The 22,556-nt window shown below is 40.5% G+C and overlaps 1 protein-coding gene across 1 annotated transcript; it reads right to left on the bottom strand.

Moving 5' to 3' along the window:
- Positions 1–428: 428 nt before the first annotated feature.
- On the bottom strand, positions 429–20,535 carry TFG (trafficking from ER to golgi regulator). The gene is made up of 9 exons (XM_032184852.1): positions 20,447–20,535; positions 18,435–18,539; positions 14,768–14,976; positions 11,811–11,894; positions 10,734–10,880; positions 9,492–9,659; positions 7,099–7,239; positions 3,634–3,723; positions 429–1,234 (listed from the first exon to the last, which is right to left on the bottom strand). The coding sequence occupies exons 3-9, from the start codon at positions 14,949–14,951 to the stop codon at positions 861–863; spliced, it is 1,188 nt and encodes a 395-aa protein (XP_032040743.1). The 5' UTR covers positions 14,952–14,976; positions 18,435–18,539; positions 20,447–20,535; the 3' UTR covers positions 429–860.
- Between the last annotated feature and the right edge of the window lie 2,021 nt (positions 20,536–22,556).

The following is a 22,556-nucleotide window of genomic DNA, read 5'->3' as shown; positions in this document are numbered from 1 at the left end:
GTCACTAGCACTGTGCTCCCAGGTTTTTCTGGGTGGCAAAGAACTTATGCTAAGTTGTTCCTTTTGGAGAGTTCTTCATTTAAAATATGGATTTGGCTTAATTTTTCAAGTAATAAACCGGTTCTTCCCCCTGCCCTTGTTAAAGTGAAAATGGTAAGAGGTTAGTTCTAAGATTTTATATGTTAGTTCTTACTCATTTAGTAAAAGAGTTACTTGGCAATTAATTAATAATAGTAGCACACAACCTCTGCAAAAGCAATCTAGTCACAACATTTCTCCATTTACTCACCTAAAAATGTCTCTTGACTTACAGACCTGAGCACCACTGATATTTTCCTACGTAAGTGGGCAGGCTAGGTGTGCAGATGTCTTAATGTAGTTTTCTTGTTCCGTATTATCTAAATTTTAAATCAAGACCAGGCAAGTAATAGATTCAGGGGGGTTTTATTAGCTTTCCATGTGAGCATTACAATTTATAATACATCATATCTAGTTTTACCTCTGGAATGAATCTAATTTAGTACATCATGTCATTAGTAAGAACAAGCCTGATAAGTGGGCTAAACTTCCAACTAGCAATTTAATATCCTTCAAACAAGGCAAGCTAGGATGTCAATCACTTTACAGACAGTTAGGCATTGTTTCCCAAAACCAACCCGGCCCCAACTTAAACTAGGAAGCAGATACAATTTAAAGCAGGAACGATTCGTGTGGTCATTCCCCCACCCCAGCAGCCTCTATAACCGACACTTAGGAAGAGCGTTTCGCCCCGTTACAGTTTGGGAACCTCTGCTGAGACCACCGGAGTCTGTGGGGATGGCAGGTGTGGGTGCGAGTCGCCCGCGCCCCGCGGCAGCTCCTTACCGGTAGCCGGGCCCGGGCTGGGCATAGCCCTGGGGGCCGAAGGGGGGCCGGGTGCGGGCATAGGGGTTGGTGGGCCCGCTGGGCGGCGGGGTCATGGTGCTGCCGGGCGGCGGGGTGAAGCCGGGGCGCTGGTAGGTGCCGGGCGCCGCCTGGGAGCCCGGGGGGCCGCTGTATGGGGCCGGCTGGGAGGCCTGCGTGGTGTAGGGCTGCGGGGGGAAGCTGCCCCCCGGGTACTGCTGCGGCTGCTGCCCCGGCAGCTGCTGCGGCTGCCCGGCAAAGGTGGCGGCTGGGGCCGGGGTCGCCTGCTGGCTGTAGGCCCCCGGGAACTGCTGCGCTGGCTGCGAAGGGGTTTGCTGCTGACTGTAGCCGGCTGGAAAGGTAAGGAGCACAGTGGTGAGGCACAGCAAGGAACCGCGGGCGCGTATAGCCATACGTACATCTTTAAATGACCACGGTGACGGCACAAAATCACGCAGTAAGCACAGAAAAGGCAAACAATAACGAACCCCGAGGGTTCCTGCCTTTCGCACGAAAGCACACGGCCTGGGTTGGGTGCACTACAAACAGCAGAACAGCAACAGCAGAAGGAGCAGTATAAAGTAGTTCTCCCACAGCTGACAAGAACTTAACAAAAGGACGAACAGGATTGTATCATCGCGTCACATTAAAAATAAAAAGTCTTCCTTGGCAGGTAAGGCCAAAATTTACCCTTTTTTCCCAACCAAAAAACTAAAACCAAACTCTTAAGGAAACATTGTTAAGGCTTCGTACTCTTAAATCATATCTTTGGTTAAATCATAGATGTACTCAGATCTTTAAACGTAGAGTTAAATATGAAAGTAGTTGTGCAGAAAAAAACACTTCAGTACAAAACTTCCATTTAAACATGTACCAAACTTGATTTCTCTGTACAAAACCAGCTTCCAAAAGGATTTTTTTTCTTTTTGAAGACTTTAAAATAACAAAAAGTCCTTTAAGGAAGAAATAGCTACTTTTATCCATCATGAAACACACCTGCAGCTACTTGCAATGAAAACTCTCCTTTGACTGGAATCCTGTCAGCATTAAACACCAGATACACAAATTATTAAAAGTGCACAGCCCTAAACAGAAAGAGCAAGGATTGAAGAATGCATTGGAGTAAATTTTGAACTCACCTTGAAACTTGGGGTCAAAATTTACTCATGAGACGAACCTTGGAAGGGTCCGTTTTCACTACTGTGAGTAAATAAGCACATTGTTGCCTAGTGGATCTACTGGACAGAGTGGGAATGGATCCTGCTCTTGGGGGACATGGGTTTGAAAGGAGATAATACTCACAGGTACAACATCAACAAACAAAACCTGTTTCTGATTTGGCTAATCATGGAATAAGTCAGGGGAAACATACTGGAGCATGTTGTGAAGAACTAGGAATGCTGAACTCACATCACACTACAAATTCCACAGGAACTTCTCCAGTACAACTGGGGATTAGATCACGGTAAGATATTACTGGTAAGTAATTTTTTTTTTCTCTACTCAAGTTTTTAAGTCTAAACAAAGATAGACCCTTTCACTTTCTCAAGTCTAATTTCAGCATAAGTAACAAAACTGTTGGAAGTCTGTCACGGTCTTCTAATTACAAAAGCGAGGTGTCTGCAGGGAACAAAGTACCACTTAGAGACTCAAATCAGTCAGCTCTTGCACAGAGCCCAGGAACAAGGGATGAGGCACAAACCTTCAGTTCCAAGTTTTCTAGGGTTCTCATCCAAGATAAACATAGGAGTTTTTTCATAAGCTCTGCAAATGTTCTCATCTACATCAAAACTGATGCGCTTCCACTGTATACATTGTGCAAAAAAAAAGCCTTACAGGCTGTGTTCTGAGTCACTCAACAGTATGGGAGTCTTTCGTTTGTTTTAAACAATCTACATTAAAATAAGGAATGAGAAGTGCTTGTTACCATTTTCTAGAAGTATTAAATTGGAGATTTGTTAAGGAATCCTGCTATTATATATTCATCCCTCTACTTTAGCTGGATTATGTTTCCTAGAATATACTATCCATTATTAGATGTCTCCTTCTGCTAAAGTAAATAATTGGAAATTCTGCAGTTGAGTATATTTTGGATATATGCAAAACCTAGCTTTTCTTATTTGCAGCTAAACTGCTAATGCAATAAAATGGTCTCCTGTCAAAAGCAGCAGCACTTCTAGTTGAAGTATCAGTAACATCTACAACTTAAAACCAAAAAAGCCTATCACTTGAAGTTCCTCCAAAATTTAGTAAACCCTTAGCTCTTATAAACACCATAACAACAGCTATAATTAGTGATCACACCATTAAATTGTATACATCAAGATTGTCCTAAATGCAAGAAATGGGATCCATCTTCATATACCTCCAATATTTAAGTAAGCTACATTGGACTGTTTTAGTTATTTACTAGAATCCCAGGATTGCAGCCATTAATTAATCCTGAAGACTGCTTACGCTTCAGGTGATTTATTTCACTACTTTTTTCAACCAATGCATTCTGCTAATAAATAAATAAGTCTGTTGGGTCACAGTCAAGTAGGATTGAGACACCCAAGCTCCTACTCTAATAAAAATACACATAGCCACAGTGCTCTCTAACTAGTGAGTTTTGATTCATGCCAGTCCTTACCAGAACCACAGCCACTCGGCACCCTGAGCTGCCCCACGTATTTAGGAACCAAAGCTCACAGGGTCAGGTGCCGAAGGAGAGCTCATACAGCCATGGCACTGTTTGGGGGCGCTGCTTACCTGGGTACTGCATACCGTACTGCTGCTGAGGCTGAGCCTGCGGCTGCTGGGCAGGATAACCGGGCTGTTGGTACTGTTGGTACATCTGGCCTGTGGGGTGAGAACTTGTTTAGTTGAGGCCTAGCACCCGAGCTGTATTACAAACACAAGATGGAAAACATCCCAATGGTTCGAAGTGCAGAAATAAACTCACAGCATGTGAAAATTTTTCTTAAAATCTGAAGGCGGTGAAGTTTGAGCATGTGTGTCACCTAATTACCAACTGAAACTAAATTACAGATTTTAGTTTCTGAACCATACCATTCTGAAGACAAAATTAATACTTCTAGTTTGATGTGAGGCTTACTATTTCACATCTTCAAGGGATATCAGCAGCCATACACCGTCATTAGCACTACACTGGTGTGTAACAGAGCAGGAATCTTTATATGGCTTGATAACTGCTCCAGAACTTACTGTGTAAACTAAAGTACTTCAAAAGTTAAACATGTCCTCAGATCGTCTGTTTATATTAGGTTATTAAGACTATTTCTGTACCAAAGTAGTATCAGCAGAGCGATACATTATTCTGACCACATTTTCTAGACAGGTCATCCATCTCTTAATATCTGACTTGCTGCAAGCCACATTTTCTTAAGAGACCCGGGGGTATACTCCCTAAAACAAAAATAAAACCATACATTCTTAAGATCGGATATTCCAATTCAATGCTAATTTTCCCTAAGTTTACTTTTTCCATTTTCTTGGCAAGTAGAGGCAGAATATTTGTTTAGACAACGTATGGGCCCTGGTTAGGCTTTATGCTTCTGCTGTTTTTCATTTTAATAACATTCACAGTCAAAGAACAAAACTAATTATCTGTCAAGCTAAAGCTTAGCTAAACTGAAGCAAACTTGGAAAATTTACTACTATGATGTGTTACTGTACCATTATTCATCCTGTAAAGACCAACAGACTGTATAACTGTAAACTGTATCTTCTGAATTGCACCAACACATTTAACAACAGCTCTGCTCCAAGTCCTCCCACATCCCTGGGAGTGCTGCTTTAGCAGAACTCCGTATTTCCTTTTAATTCTGGCTTATTTGCAGCTGAAGCAATGACATTTTATATTCCCACTAACCATTCACATTTGTATTTGGTACACAATTATCATGAGATGAAAAGAGTACTGAGCACAAGGGCTGGAGAGAATTTAAGCCTGTTGCCTTGATAGCTAAACAAAAAAAAATCCACAAAAACAATAACAATAAAAAAACAGCTTCCAATTTTTAAAGCCAGATGTTAGAAGCTCTGGGAGGCCCAGCAGGAGGCTGCCTGTCTCAGGTAATTGCCTATAGGCTAACACAGAGACCACACTGGCACCTGGTGGAGACACCAGGTAACACTGTGTTTCAAAGGAAAGTCCTTGAGCACTTTATACAACATAGCTTATGAAAAAATTTGGAAGCTGATAATTTGCTACATTACCAAATTTTGGTGCGTGACTGCTATTTGCCATATGTATACAATGGATGGTGTTAACTGCTCCCCAGTACTATCTCTATGATCAAAGCGTAATACTGACCTCCAATCTCTTCCCAAGAACTGAACCAACCTAATGTTATCCAGAGTAAAGCAAATTTAGTAATAAAGTATTTCTCTCACAGAATTTTCTCTCACAGAATCACCTAGGTTGGAAGAGACCTCCAAGATCATCGAGTCCAACCTCTGACCCAACACTAGCAAGTCCTCCACTAAACCACATCACTAAGAAGTTCAACATCTAAACGTCTTTTAAAGACCTCCAGGGATGGTGACTCAACCACTTCTCCAGGCAGCCCATTCCAATGCCTAACTACCCTTTATTACAGTACAATAATAAAAAATTGCATAAACTACAGACTAAAAACCTTCATTATTTGCACAGTTATATTTTTACATGCAGAAAAAAAGGCCTTGGGCAAAGGTATAGCGCAGTTTTGTGATTTTTGTTGTTTTTAGAATTATTATACTTACTTTGACACAAATTTAGAAACATTATTAAACCCACTCCGATACATGAACTTTGACGATTTATTTCCTAAGATGAATTTTGCTGAAATAAGTACTTTTTTTTAATGTGACTCAGCCACTATGGCGCAGTTTCACTGCTTCTTTCTTCACTAGGAAGTAGTTTTTCCTTCCTTTGTGTTAACAGCGATTCAGGATTCCAACCTACTGCTGCTAGTGCCTTTACGAGTTTCACTTCATTGTTTCAGTTCTAGTTTAACATCAACACTTAAAAAAATCTCCTAACTTATTTCATTAAAGATCAGAAGGTGAAACTCATAAAAACAGAAATTCAGTAACTGAGAAAAAAATATTTTGAATATTAAGTTTCCTGGCTGCTGACAGAAGAACCTGAAGAATCGTTTTCCAAAACAACTTTTAGGCATATCAGACACCAAACAGTTATTGCAGCTTTAAGCTGTGATGATGACTCTCCTTGTCTCATTTGTATCACTCTGAAATTCTAAGGGAACTAAGCATTAAAAGCTGCAAGCAGCAAACCAAGTGTTTTTATACACTCCACTTCAGCCAACAGCTTTCATGTTTGCTTAAAAACAGACCTAACTACACGTTGCTCAAATCCTCTACTCAATAACATTCAGCCAAGGTATTTCAAGTGACTGTGACTCTGATCACAATCACCAATGTCTCTTATATTTGCCTCTGCGTTATATTGGTAAAGAAAGTAGCAAAGGGGAACAACTGTATAATGTACCTCGTACGGATGTACAGGTACCAAAGCAAGTCAGACTACAGACAGTTTTGTCCTGATCTATGCAGGTTTGTGCTCTTAGAAAACTTAGGTTTATTTTTAGAAGTCAAACAACATGTAAGAGGGCATAGTCCAAAGACTGTAAATCAAGCCCCTAAGCTTCACAGGAGAGCCAATTCACACTCAGAAGTTCTGCAGGAAAACTGCAATGCATACATGAGTATTTAAGATTTCACCTGGCTAACAGAGCCATACGTACAATAATAATACCATAATGGCTCTGTTTTGTTAGATAGAAATGATCAGTAAACAACACCTTGAACTCATACAAAACGAGCCAGAAAACTGTTGGTTAAGTGAAAGCAACTACAATCATTCCTTGACACAACACGTGGAATATGATCTAAGATCTTCTGATAGCTTTATAGTGCAGCATATTATAAGTTTGCTTTCCAGGAAAATGAGCATGGATGCAAGTAGAAAATAGTGCCATGAAACTCCTATTCATTTACATCACCTACCCTTTTAAATAAAGGTACTGCTCCACCTGCTGTTTATATATTGAATGGCATCTGGGAGAAAAGAATTTCTGCCTGGTGGGACAGATCAACGCGTACTTTGGTATCGATTTTGGGTCTGCTAATTCGAAGTGGTAGCTAATAACTATGTAGATTCATACATCATGATCCATGTCTAAAATAGCAGAAAAAGTTGCTGCTCACCTTCCACCTGACCCGTCTGTGGCTGTGTTCCGGGGTACGCTGGCTGCTGTGGCTGAACACCAGGGGGGTGGGCAGCAGAAGAGGAGGAAGCGATGCTGTCTGGTGTTCCCGATCGCTCTTCTGCAGGGGCACTGGGTGGTCCTAGAGGAGCAAGGGCAAAACACATTAAATTAAATGAACAGGGAGTTTGAAATAAGAAGTCTATACAAGTCCCTTCACTTGCAAAGTGTTCAATATTTTTTCCAGTTTTCCATAGATTTACATCTGAGAGTGTCAGGCCTTGCCTAAAACTAATATATTTGCACATGTCATATCTCCCTTTAAAATATTTTTTTTTGGGGGGGTTCCCACCTGTCTAGGTCAATCACTCAAATTTCACACTTCAGAGGAAGGTGACCCATTTTGGGGATAAAGCCCTCCATAACGATGTTTTTCTGCAGCTGCAAGCCTAACCTTGCACACATGCACTGAAGACTTGCTACATTTGGATAAAATACACACCTAATGTACCTATTCTTCACCTGGAACAAAGATGCAAAGATTCAGGAAATTATTCAAATGCAACAGTGTTTTACTATAGCTCATATGGGCCGGGGCAATGAAGGGCTTTACCAACAGTCGCCCAGCATGTGAACAGAAAACCTCTAAGGAATGGCTTAAATTTGCACACCCAGACAGGGTATGGCAGCTTTCAGCCTGATAGCAATAGCCTTCCCTTGATAATTCTGTAACTATTCCAGATACTGAGTAGCACCCAAAGAAAGCATGGAGACAGAGATTTCAGCTTTTATTTTAAGTTAATGAGTAGCTCTAAGATAGGCACGTGAACAGGTATACTATAATTAAATACAAAATATTTTTCTAGAAACAAGGAGCTTAAACCTCTATCTTTCCAGCTCTTAGCTTTATCAGTACAATGCATGAGACACTACTTTCAAAGTTAAGGAAAAGTATTAGAATTTCTGCAAATTCACTTTCCATTTGTTGTTTGTTTGCTTTTTTTTTGTTTGTTTTTTTTGATTGTTTGATTGTTTTAATTATTATTATTTATGCAATATAAACATGCATCCACCAAACAATTGCATTTTCACGTTACCCTTACTAGGGAAAAATGAATGAAAGCTGCCCACTTCTGGTTTTGGCTTTAAAGCTACAACCTTTCAGTTATGCACATAGAAATGTGATTTCTTCTATCTTGCTTAAAATGGTCTTTTGTGACGTTCATTGTGCATTCAAAGCATGTGCAAGTCAGTTCAGTCTATCAAAAGAATTACAGAGACATGGAGACCTTACAATATCACTGATGCTGTGATGAATATGATGAAAGCAGTAACTGACAGTGAAGCTTTGTAATAAAAGACAAAAACGCTCCTTCAAAAATTAACTCCAATTTCCAGCTAGTTGTACTTCACAGCCTACTCTAACACTTAATTGTTCATAAACAGTTCGTTTTAAGTTTCCACATACCATCAAACCTTTACCTAGCTTGTGAAATAACCATGCTGTGACATACCCAAAACATTCCATGCAGGACAAGATGACTGAAAACCATATCAAATCATATAAACACCACATAAAACTTGATCTACAATCAAGCGTACTCAGCAAACCCTGTTAACAGCAGTTTCGTTTTAGGTAACAAGGCTCTATTAAAATTTGCCAGAATCAAGCAGATTTCGTGAAAAAATACATTCTCTATATTCTTCATCACACTCCCTATTACATCCTATATTTCTTTTGTAATTTCAGTCATCCTAAATTGACTGTATTCATTTAAACACAGTTCATACTAAAATGCTTAGCATTCTGCTACGAGTCATACTAGTACTAACAGTCATGCAGTTAGTCCTTCAGGATAAACATAATTCTGACAAGTAGGTTATTCCTTTCTATTAAGAGTAAAAAAAAAAAAAAAAGTTGACACTATTTACTTTTGAAATGCACAAGAGAAAAGGCAGGGTTACAAAAAACATTATGACTGACCCAAAGAGCAGAAACACAAGCCAAGAACCTAAGCTGAACTGCAAGATCAAACCTTAAGGTAGAGGAATGGGTCCTGTTTTTCATCACTGGTAGATACCATTTATGTTACTCTACAAGAGTTATTTTAGTAGTAGCTCTAAGTAGTTCAAATAAAAAAAATATATTGAGCTATTTTCTACTCCAAGCTAGAACACCAAGCTACAACCAACAGCAACATTTAAAGATTTTGTATACAAAACTTAGCAAACACAGTTACAACCCCTTAATATATCCCATTTTAGAGTTCTGAAAATAGCCGACACAGAACACAGCTTAATACTCCTAAAATACAAGTGATTTATTGCCACTGATTACTCAAATCTTGATTTGTCAACAGGTTTTGCTTTCATTTTTGTGAGATGTGTTCTTACCTGACACCTGATCATCTGTCAAGCCAAATGCTGACATGACATTCTTGCTGATTTCATCCTGGTTTTTTAGCGGATCAAACGCAGACATGCTTGCTGCTATAACTTGAGTAGATGGCTTAACATTAGCATCAGCAGCAGCAGGTTTTTCTTCCCTCCCATCTACAGCATCTACAAAGCAAAATGCCCCGTTATTAATTCTTGAGAATTCAAAAAAGAAAAAAAAAAATCATACATACATATTGTACTACATCAACTTTGAAAATGCATAGTTTAAAAAAAAAAACTGTTTTAATTGTTGAAATGCTTGTGTTGCACTCTATGATCATCACTCTAGCCGCCTTACAAATGATTTATAGCCCAAATCCTCAGTATTCCACTGCAATTAGTAACTGCTTGTATTGTAGGACCAGGGGTTGGATTTTTTGGTTTTGTTGTAATAATAACGCAAGCACTGTTTGTTAAAAAAAAAGAAAGAAAAAAAAAAGGAAAAGGCTGGAGCTGCTTTCTTTCCTCTTCACTCAAAACACTGCACTTCATGACCTTCTGTCATTATTTTCTGTGTCCAATCTTACCCAAAAATCTGTAGTTAAGCACAGAGGTATACTTTTTACAGTACAACGGCCCTAAGTTAGGAGACCAATGTCTTAAAATTGGGAAAAAATGAGTTCCTTCCCCATTTCGCCCTCCCCTATACTCCTTTCCCACCCCTATTCTGCACCCTTGTGCTGCTTACCCTGAGACAGCTCTGATGCTGGTCTGAGCTCAAAATGTGTGGATTCAATTTCCTAACCTGGCAAAAGAAGTAAATATAATTTTCGCTGAATTAGCTTCTTACTGTTCTAGTGAATCAAACTTGCTTAGCAACATGACAAGATAAGCACCAGAGCTAGCCCAAAGTAAGCAGTGGGAGCGCTCAGCTGGGAGCAAGATCTTCCCTCACCAGCAACAGACTATTAATTCAGCTCAAAGCCTGACCAAAACATTGTCCAGGCTCACAAGCATTAGTTACAGGGTTTTCATATATTGCGACAAAAATCATACTTCTGTTATTTCTAACTTAACTTCCTGCTTTACTCCAAATAATCTGAACATGGGTTCTGCCTCTGAAATAACTGAAGCATTAAAAACTGAGCAACAATCAAGAAATAAGCACAACTAATACTCAAGACTCCATCTTTCACTTGGTTAGACAGCACACGACTTTGCAAATCAAGCCAGACAGTTCTTTGCCAGGCTGCCTACCACTTTCAGGCAGATTAGTGGAAACCCCAGGTTCAGCTGGTGGTTCTAGACAGTCCAGCAAGCGATTGACTTTATTGCGAAGTTCTATCAGCTCTCGACGCAGGTATTTCACCTGATTAGATTCTAGGGGTCTTGGTTGTCCATTAACTGCAAAACAACAATTACATACATTTAAGGCTGTAGTAACATTTTGCTATCTAGTTTAATGCTTTTAGTTTTATTCCCAACTTTTATTTGCTTGTAATATCACCGTCCTTTGTGAAGTCTGGAGTGACACACAGTGAGTCAAGAGAGACCAAATTCATTCTGGGGCTTACTGTTACTTTAATATCTCATTTCAGCATAACTAACATTACTGAGTACCAGAACTGCAAAGTAATTTTTGCAGAAAGTTTCTCAATTTTTGTTTGCTCAATTTCCATGAATATACCCTGAACAATACAGATTTGTATTTGTATTGTGGAACATTTGGCTGTGGAAATCTGTTCCATTAGACAGTGCCCGTACAACTAAGGCAGCACACACACCGCTCCCACGATTCATCAATAGGTTCAGTCTCTGGGTTAAAAGCTGCTTGCTGGTCCTTGCAACTACGTACTAAATTGCCAATAACAGCTTGAAAATGAAGAACAATTTTACTCAAAGGGAAAAGGATAAATGTTAAAATCTATTAAGCTAGAAGCAATTAATATTACTTCTTAATAGCGTACTAGCAACACTGCAAGTTTATCACCATTTAAAATTTCTCACACACCTGTGAAGAAAACCCCACAAATGCTAGAGTGGAAGATAACTCTACAGAAGAGCAATTGACCATATATTCTTGTATGCCAAATAATGTAAGCAATCTTATAAAAAGAAAGACAGTTTCCATTTCCTCTAAGTTCAGATACCAAATGAAACAGCAGGAGAGAAAACAGACTTCATATTAATGTAGTATTTTTAACTTATTGATTTTTAACTTACTGATTTCATTCTTCTAAGGTGACAGTTATTAGTACCTTCCAGCCAACCTCACCACCTGAATTGTAAGGTTATTTAAAAAATAAAATAAAATGAAAAATCTTCTATACTTACCAAACAAGGTCAGCTTAAGTATCCTACTGCACTGAATTGCAAAGGAAAGGTCTGAGCTATCAAAAATTGTTATAAGATCTCCATCTGAAAAGAACACAAAAAAGTTCCATTAAAGCAAACCCATTAACTACCAGTCTTCACACTAGGGCAGAAAGCATTATTTCATCACTAAAGCATAACACTCTGTACTTGAATCTGAAGCTACTAAAAAAAAGTCACCAATTAACACTATCACAAAAATGGCACCAAAATGGCACTCATTATATGTATGAGGAGAAAACTGAAGGCACAGCAGTAGAAAACGGAGGTTTTGCTCTCTCATTAGTGAGGCTTAGCTCTCTGTTTCCCTGTACTACAATCAATTAGAATCAGTCACTGTTGATTAAAAAGCATCTGCAGTAACTTGGGTAGAATTATTTACAGAATACAGAACACTTCTCGAGAAAAATGAAGACCACAAAAAACATTTCTGTAAAATACTATTGCAACAAATCAGACTTGTGCATAACACAACACAAAAATATTTATTATTTTAATGCAAGGATGAGCACACAGGGAAATTATGCACAGAAGATAAGACAGAATTATGACTGGCTTCAAAAGATAGCCTTCTGACATTAACCCTCTGAAAGGGAAGTTCCATACAGCTCATCATTCTTTGGTATCTGCATACAGGATGAAACATGATAGCTAAGAATTCACAAAGGCCAGCATGAGAAAGAATGATGCTGCCAGTTAAAATTACACGCTTGTTTCAAGTGGCTCCAGAACTCCACAGTTCATGAACAGTTCCTAAAAAATAACAAGAGCGTTTACTCTGATTTATATGAATTTGCTTCTGGCACTCGTTTTTTTCCTCAGGCACTGAGTTTTACTACATATTCAAGAATCTTCAGCAGGACAAACAACGCATAGTAGAACAATCCCCTTAGTTCAGAAGCTTGAAAGATGCCCAATTTGAAAATAAAACACAGCTTTGTAAGGCAGTAACCACATTGTCAGTTCTTTGCCCTGGTCATTAATAAAAGCATCACATTGCCTAAGATAATTTAAGAATATGCTTCCTAAAAAAAGCCAGAGACTGAAGGAGTGGGATTTAAAGTTTCCTGGCCTCTCCAATCAAGTATGCAAGTTTGAAAAAACATAACCTATTAGATTTAAGGATTATGGAAGTTTGATGAAGATATGACAAAGCCACAATTTTTACAGAGTTGTTAAGTGGAAAATCCCATATCCAGGCCCGAGTTAAGCCACCAGCTTCACGTTACAGAAACAAGAAACAAAGACAGGAGGGGGTAGATGAAGCATTCTTACAAATACTTAAAGAATGTGCACATGTATTCTGAGAGTACTCAGATCAAGGACATAAAAGTAGGAAATCATTATAGCCACTTTAAAAAATCTGCTCAAAAAAGATGAAGACTTCCTCCAGTTTTGGAGGAATAAATAAAACTGTAATAGCTATACAGTCTATATTCCAATCCTTCTAATGACTGAAGCATATTTAAAGAAGAATCTTAACCTAGGTGAAACAAAGTCAAGTCAAGAATACCATGATCCTCATATGACAATCAAAGTCAATCCCCAGTTCTGTTAACATTTTCCCTAATCATTGCAACTTCCTCTGATATTAATATTGTTTATACGTTCTTAATAGTGATCATCATCTAGGATAATAAATTCCACGTCACAGCAGAGAATTAGTACATTCTGAGACAGAGAAAACTAAAATTAAAAGCATGAACCCTGTAGGCTGTGGAAGACAACCAAAGAATGAAACTTCAATTACAGTCTTCATCATACACATTTGTCTTAAAAAAAAACAACAAGCAAACACAAAAACGGAAACTTATACTTAAAGAACAGATAAGGATGTAAAAAAAAGGGACTGGAAGCTTTAACCTAATGAAAAAGTATTCATCGGTTTCACCTCTTCCAGAAAGGAAAATAAATCTTTCATCTGATAAGAGGAAAAACAAAACCACTGCAAATCCACTGAGCTCTCCCCTACTGGAGGTCAAGATCTCAAAAAAATAGCTCTTCATTGCATATCAATTTTGATGAGAAGCAGTCTCTCTCAAATCTCTATAAACCTAAAAAACTACCTCAGAGTCATTCAAAGTGAAATCTTCTTGCCTAGACATATGAGCAAAGGTTACTTGACATTTGAGGTACCACAGACAGTGCTGCTAGTGCCACTGAGAAAAATGAACCTGAATGCTTCAGTAATGTAGCACTTGTACTGTACACCAGAATAATTATTGCAGTCTTTGATCTGATTAAGAGGCTTTGGATTCTATTATTCTATCCAGAGTTTGATGGTTATATAATGAATACCATCCCTCTCTCCCAAACTGATTAACTTACACACTGACATTTGAAGAGAAAAACCCCTGAGAACCACAACAATCATTCCAGATATCTCAAACAATGCATTTTTCATACCGTGAAAATGAGGAAAAATTACTTTTAATAAATATTTCAGATAAGGTTAATTTTTTTTCCCCATCTTTACTGACAGAGCAGAACAATCAAGAATTACTACCATATAAAATAATTTTAAGTCTTAAAAGAGTTTCTGTTAAATCATACATATTAATTCACTTCTTGCCTTCCAGCCCACTCTACCACTGATAGCACACAAAAAAATTGAGTGAATGAGTAGACAGCAGAACAATCTGCAATGCCATCAGCTTCCTGGAACAGGAAAAAGTGAACTTTCAGATAGCTGCTATTTCAGAAGCTCTGGAGGAAATAATACGCTAAGACAGCACGCATAATCACAGAAGATAGAGCTTGTACTGATTGAATCAAATCATTTCGAAAGAAATCATCTGCATTTGCCAACAGCATTTTGGACAATTCTGAAGAGGTAGGTTTCGCAATTTCTGTCCTTAGATAAATCATATCAGAGCAAAAGTAGTAATTAAACCTCAACAGTAGTAATTAAACCTTACCTTCATCTTTATACTTTATTGTGACTTCATCATTGCTGAGAAGTTTTCCTCTAAAAACTCTTTGCATCATTAGCACTAACTCATCATACGTGATATCCTCATTGTGGATAGGAATTCTCCTAATGTCTTCGCCCAGCTGAGCTTTGATGATCAGCTTCCCGCTTAAGTCCAGCTGCCCATTCATGGTGGCTCCCTTATCACCTACAGACCTGTTAGCAACAAAACATTAAAAACATGTTTTAGAAAACCAAATTGTTAATTATTTTGTGTGTCTAACGAAAGTTCTGGAGCTTTCAATCTTTTGAAAGCAACACCGTTAGGAAGCTCTCTGGAGCACCTCTCAGACACGTTCTACAATATGCTCGTTTCACAAACAATAAAGTAAACTGTACTTTAACTGAGCTCATGCACAAAGCAGAACTCTGGAAGATCAGATTCCACATTAACAGTTACCACAGTTCCCAGCACTTGTTCTTTAAAGACTTTTTATAAATCAGATAGCTTGTAAGCGTGACAAAGAGGAATTCTAACCTCGTTTTTTTTTGTTTTGTTTTGTTTTGTTTGGTAAGATAATCAGCTGTTAGCTGTAATGGAAAAAAGCTGAAAAGGAACCACTGTCCCAAAAGCAAATCCTCAGGATACGTGCATACATTGCTCTCAAGGAAAGTGGAGCTGTAGAAAAAAGTTCTCAGCCTTACAATATCATATTGGTTACGTTATAGCTTTACTACATTTTTGCATTCCATAATGATGGAATCATTAAAAAAAATCATTAAAAAAAAGCCCACAAAGGGCTTTTTAAGAAAGAACTGCTAGAACAAAATATCATATTTCGAAGACTATAGGTGGTAGGGTGGTTTTATTAAGAGAATAAAGTTGAATTTAAGAGAATCAGGTTGTGATGCCCATCTGTAAGAAGGGCGGTAAGGAGGACCTGGGGAACTACAGGCCTATCAGCCTGACCTCGGTGCCAAGAAATGTGATGGAACAGGTCATCTTGAACACAGTCACACAGCATATGTGGGGCCACTGGGGGATCAGGCCCAGCCAGCATGACTTCATGAAGGGCAAGTCCTGCCTGACCAACCTCATCTTCTATGACAGGGTGACCCGCCTGGCAGATGAGGGAAAGGCCATTGACATAGTCTGCCTAGAGATCAGCAAGGCCTTTGACACAGTTTCCCACCGTATCCTCCTGGAGAAGCTGGCAGCCCACGGCTTGGACAGGTACACGCTTTGCTGGGTTAAAAACTGGCTGGACGACCAGACCCAGAGAGCAGTGGTGAACGGAGTGATGTACAGCTGGCCACCGGTCACCTGTGGTGTTCCCCGGGGGGTGGTGTTGGGGCCCATCCTCTTTAATATCTTTACTAAGGATTTGGACGAGGGGATTGAGTGCACCCTCTGTACATTTGCACGACACCAAGCTAGGGAGAAGTATCAGACTGCCAGAGGGCAGGAAGGCCCTGCAGAGGGACCTGGACAGGATGGGTCGATGGGCAGAGGCCAATAGGATGAGGTTCAGCATGGCTGAGTGCCAAGCACTGCACTTCGCCCACAACTCCATGCAATGCTACAGGCCTGGGGCAGAGTGGCTGGAAAGCTATGCAGAGGAAAAGGATCTGGGGGTGCTGGTTGACGCTTGCCTGAATGTGGGCCAGCAGTGTGCCCAGGTGGCCAAGAAGGCCAACAGCATCCTGGCTTGTGTCAGGAATGGTGTAGCCAGCAGGACCAGGGAGGTGATCGTCCCCTTGTATTCTGATCTGGTGAGGCCACACCTCAAGTGCTGTGTTCAGTTCTGGGCCCCTCACTACCAGAAGGACATCGAGGCCCTGGACCATGTCCAGAGAAGGACAACAAAGCTGGTGAGGGGCCTGGAGCACAAGTCCTGTGAGGAACGGCTGAGGGAACTGCGGGTGTTTAGTTTGGAGAAGAGGAGGCTCAGGGGAGACCTCATTGCTCTCTGCAACTACCGAAAGGAAGGTGTGAGGAGCTGAGGGTCAGCTTCTTTCACAGGTAACTAGTGATAGGACTGGAGGGAATGGCCTCAAGTTGTGCCAGGGGAGGTTCAGGTTGGAAACGAGACATTTATTCTCAGAAAGAGCAGCCAGGCACTGGGATGGGTTGCCAGGGAGGTGGTGGCATCACCATCCCCGGGGGTGTTCAAGGAGAGGCTGTCCCTTGTCTTCAGGGATGTGGTTTAGTAGGTAATATTGGTGGTAGGGGGGTGGTTGGACCAGGTGATCTCAGAGGTCTTTTCCAACCTTAATGATTGTACAAACTGTACATCATTCCATATACAAATGAAAAAAATGAAGATCTGCACATCAGTTTTATTATACACATGATCAGAACATGTTGAGGTTTCCTCTCTAGAAAACAAGGCAGAAAACCTATCCATTTTTAAAATTTTATCCAAGATATTTTAATGAAGAATTGCTCTTTTTAAAAAAACTGATCATTAAACCACACATTAGCTACTCATTAGGCTCACAGCCACAAATTCGTTACACAGCATATATTGCCAGAACAGCTAACTACTTTTTGATGCTTTAAGTGAAGTGGACAACTACTTCAACTTAAAAGGAAGTGCAACAAAGCCATCTTGTGTCCTAGAGGCACACAGCATACACTGAAAAGTCCCATCTTCCGTTCTTCATATATGACAGTGTAAAAATTACCACTTGAATGAGACCTCTCTTGTTAAAAAACAAAGGGCTTACATTTAAAGAAAAAATAGAAACTAGAGAAGTTACCAAGCAGAGGAGTGAAATATAAACTAGATTGCTAGCCAGATATCCCCACCTCTCTTCACTGTTTTGGTCAAAATCAAAACAATAGCTCTAGAATTAGGAGAAATTAAAGCAGCAGTTATCTTTACATCTAGGGTACAAATATGGGAGAGGTTAGGAGCACAAAGCCCTACACATCAAAACTGACATTTCCAAAACTGCATGCTGGCAAGCACGTTGTTCTTTCTCCTGTGCAAAAAGAAGTATCAATAGTGATATGCAAATATTTCTCCCTTAGCTTTGGTCAGTCAATTTTTCAAGTACTACATTGAAAATTACTTCTCTCCTACCAGATATAAGATACACAGCTAAAGCCATACCCTCATGTATCTATATATGTATGTAGGCCTACTATTTCAAGGACAACGGTCTGCTTTAAAAAAGATGTAGTATGATGCTATCTCTGAATTACAGCTCAGTTTCTAGTCCTTGGTAATTAAGTTCATGTAAAGCAAACACTTCATCCAAATCCCTTCATTTAGCCCAGCTGACATCCTAAAGTAGGAACAAGCAACTACCAAACAAAACTCATTCTCCTAGAGGGACATAACAGGAGGTAGGTGGATACAGAGAAATTCAGTCTAACTGCAGAGAAAAGAGACCTGCAATCCACACAGAAAGGCAGCAGATGAAACTCTCTGATGAAATGGTGAAGTTCATAATATTGTTAACATTTGCTAATCATGTCCCCTGACTGCAGGCTGCAGGTGCATCAACTCAGTCTAGTCGTTTCAGTTCTATTTTGTTTCAGTAGAAGTTGGTTGTAAAAACATTTTTTTTGCAGAAGGTTTTAAAAATGTTAAGTACTTAAAAAAATAGCATCTGTATACAGATCTTCTTTCACCTCTTTCCCAAAACCATAAATTTATCATTACCTTGTCTGTCTTACTGATGCTGGATTATTGGTTAAACTTCCCACCTCACTTCAGGACAGTGTTAGGATAAGCCGCCATGCACTATCAGTGCCAGAAAACAGGAAGCTGCATCAGAAAGAAATACATTTATTTACTGTCAGACTTCCTTACAGCTATCCACTTCAAATGAATCTTTTACACCATAGAACACTTTAACAAACAAACCCAATTAAAAAAAGTTACTCTGTTATCCCTAATGTAACAATCAGACACTTCTGAGGATTGTGGAGTTTGAGGTTCAGCTAAAATAGATCTTGAACAAAATCTTTAATTTCATAGTATATATATATATAAAAAAAAAAACTAACTAAACAAACATTCCAATTTCATGTAGGAGTTCCTAACAGTAACATGCTCCTTCCCAGGACAGCGACCTTCCCCAGCTGTCTGAAAGTACTCATTCATACAGCCTCCATCTTGAAACCCAGGTTAGGTTAAAGAAACTAGACTTGGATCAATTTAGCACTATAAAAACCTACAACTCCATCTCCTAGTTTAAGGCTGATGCCTCTGGGACATTAAGTAGTGTGTCTTCCAGAGAGCATTAGGACTGACTGCCAGCAGTAATGAGTAGGAATGCTTCTTTGCCACAGCGAGAACCACCGAACTGGGCAAGAAGAAAATGCAGTCAGAAAAATACAGCACTTAAAAATATGATCTGCCCTCAATTTAGCTTCAGAGTCTGTGTTTTTCTGCTGGAAAGCCTGCAACAAGCTGCCTGAAATTTATGCGGGCCATGTGTTTATCACACAGGTGCTTGTTGTCCAGAGCTACAAAACCCTGATTTATCACATAAAACAACCCGATGTACAACACAACTCCCTCCCAGATAGTGAGTGCACTCTACTCTCCTTCTCTCTCATACATACATGGTTAATCTCAAATGTTTGTGATTTGACTTTTAGACAATTTGCTGCTAAATAGGAGGGAAAAGGAAGTTCCTCTCACACACGCCATTCTGGGCTTCCCAGCTCTCCTCTTTCAACTCAACATGAAAAAACAGAGTGGACAAGCATGAGGAACACAGGACCCAAGCATCATGCAAGCAAGCCCCAGAGAAGGGACAAAGCCTCTCCAGGTCTCACTCGCTCCCAAGAGGAGAGGGTACGGCGCTGTGACACACGGAGAAGGACGAGACTACCTTTCTGTCTCCTGACTCACACTTCAGGAATTGAGTAACCCACACAGAGGGTGCTGCTCTTCACCTGATCATGCCGCAGCTCCAGGTACAGCTTACAAACGAGGGGCAAATCAATGGCCACATCAGACATAGAGAAAACCCAGCTAAAAGGGGCTGAACTTGGAGCTCACTCAGCTTGCCTCCCGCCTTGTTTGAACAGGTTATACGGGCACTGGTTATAGCATTACAGCGTAATTTACGTGGAAACTGACGGCGGTAAGAGCAGGACCTCCCTGCTCCTTCAGACACCCATTTTGGCGGACACCCTTGAGCTGCCCCGGCCTTAGAGAGCACCGTCTGTTCCTTTGTGCAGGGAAGCTGGCTCCTCTACCAGTTTTACAGAATTATACCGTCCTAATCACCAACCTCACACCCAGAAACCCACTGTACGCCTAATAAAGGCCGAGAAAAGGCACCGGGAAGGCATTTAAAGCCCCTTTTTTTTTTTTGCTCCAGGCCGCGTGAGCGCAGCGCCCTGCCCCTTCCCCAGCGGGCTGAGGCGGCCAGGCGGATCCCCCACGCGAGGCCATTTTCCACAGCCGACACCCCGAGACCACGCTAATTTGGCTTTTAACGGATCCCACCGCGGCATTTGCTGTCTCAGAGACGGAGAAAAAGGAAAATTAGAGCCCAAACCACGCCTTCGGCGCTGCCCTGCCTCAGGAAACCCGCTCTCCCCAGCAGCCACCCCCCTGCCCTCCCCGGCTACCGCAGCTCCCAGCCCTCACCCCCGCTCCCCACAGGGCTCCCCCAGCCGCCTCCCCGTCCCCTCGGCCGCCCCCCGCTCTCTCACCCCTCCGCAGGAGCCCCCCGAGGCTGCCAGGGCCCGGCCGGGGCCACGCCGCCGCCGTACGTGGCAGAGGGAGCGGCGGGGCCGGCGGCAGGGAGGGACCGGGGGGCGGGAAGCGGTGCCGGGCCTGCGCATGGCGCCCGCATGCGCGCTGCGGGCAGGGCCGCTGAGGGGAAGGGCTGAGGGGGGCCGGGTGCTGGGCCCTGTGGGGGGTCCCGGTGGAAAAATAGGCTCAGTTTGGGGGTTGGGGTTATAAAAGCAAGGGTTACGAGTCTCGGGTTTCTCGGGGATATGAAAAGGGTTGTGGGGGTTTGGTTGTGTGGTCTTTCTGGGTGTTTAGGGGAGTGTAGGACAAGTCTGGTTGGATTTCTGTGCACGCACTGAAATCCAAAGGGAGGTGGAAAAAAAAAGCGGAATGTGATCGTGGTTTTAATTGCGAATTCTAGATTTTTGGAGGGAGGGTTTTTTGATAACTGTTACAAAATAAAGCCAAAACAACATACCATATCTTTGCTTTTAAAAACATAGGGAAGACCTGGAAAACAGCATTATTCCATCCCTTACAGACACGAATTCTGCCTGTTCTTTTTTACATCTTTGCACAGATGATTCAGTCCTTCTCCAAGTCATTTCTTTATCAAATTAACCTTTACAATGCCTTATAAGAAACCTCATGAATGTAAAACACACGTATCACAGCGAATGCCAAAGTTCACTGTGTTATTAATATCAATATATTCCACGTGTATAGATAACAGTTGAACTGTTGGTCCCGTAACGGTTAAGCATATAACCCTGGATTAAAAAATAATAATAATAATAATATATATATATATATATATAATTTTCCATATTCTTTGATGATGAAAATGTTTGCTTTTAGGTCAGACATGCGTAGTGCTGGCTATAACACTGAACATCTGAAGTTAAATCCAGGATACTTTAATTTGATTAGTTAAAAGTCAAGACTTTGCCAATTCAGTGTTAAAAATTTGGTTTTTGTTTGTGGGAAGAAAAACACTGTGAACTAGAAAATCCTATCACTCTTTTAGGGAGCCACCCTCTCAGTGTATAGCTGCTTTTTAAAACGTGATCAAATATCATCCTTCCTAAACCACACTGTAATTTCTAAAATACTCTTTCTTCAACAAAACTAAAGGGATTGACAAAGGCAGGTGTTGTACATTTGATTTACAAATAAATGATGGATACTGCTTAGGAACATATGCAACCTATCCAAAAAAAAATTATGAATTACCTTTGTTAGATAAATTTTACTGACCTCCTTTGCCTTCCTGAAGCAGTGGTGGCGAACTTCAGCTTTTTATCTGATAGGACCACTCTCTTTGGAGGCTTATTAGTGCCAGAAAATATTTCTTTTCTTCCTCATAGAGAGAGCACACATTTCTAAGATATGGAGAAGTTTTTTCAGGACATCTGAAACACTTCTATCAAGACATTCACAAAATCTTATTTACCATGTCCAGCATACTCAGGGACACAGTCCCTAAACATTCAGTCATCGCATTTGATCATGCCCACAGGTCTTATTTAGAGCAGCTTGGAAGTTTCCAAAACCACCACACATTTATTTATTTAAAAAAAAAAAAAAAAAGTGCGTGTCTGGCTGGTTTCAGCATGCTCCTTAAAAATGGGCTATGTAAAATTCAACATGGTGTTCTTATTTTGTTAAAACCATTGATGGAAAAGCACGTGAGTGTATTTATTCATAGAATGGAATAAAGAAATAATGTTTTTTAAAGTTGCCTGTCTAAATTTCTTGGTCTTTCTTCTCAGACAGGAGAGAATGAGGTGAATCAGTACCGTTATTCCCATTTGTTAGAGAAGAGCCCATAGAGCTTTGCTGGAGTCCCAAAGCGAGAAGAGCTTGCTCCTCTCCCAAACTCTCCATAAAGCCAAGTGACAGAGAGCCAGAGAGACAGGCACAGCCAAAAGCCAGCACAGAGCAGGATGGTAACTGAAGCACTTTGGCCTCCCAAAGGGAACAGTCATCCTGACAGGCTAAAGCCGGGGGTGATGTGAATAGGACCTATGTTATATAGTCATAAAGGATTTCTTTCCCAGCCTGGCTCTTCAAGTATCTAACTTCTCT

Source organism: Aythya fuligula, chromosome 1, assembly GCF_009819795.1.
Source record: "Aythya fuligula isolate bAytFul2 chromosome 1, bAytFul2.pri, whole genome shotgun sequence".
NCBI lineage: Eukaryota > Metazoa > Chordata > Aves > Anseriformes > Anatidae > Aythya > Aythya fuligula.
The sequence above is the reverse complement of the archived record's forward strand: the minus strand, read 5'-3'. Positions and strand labels throughout refer to the sequence as shown.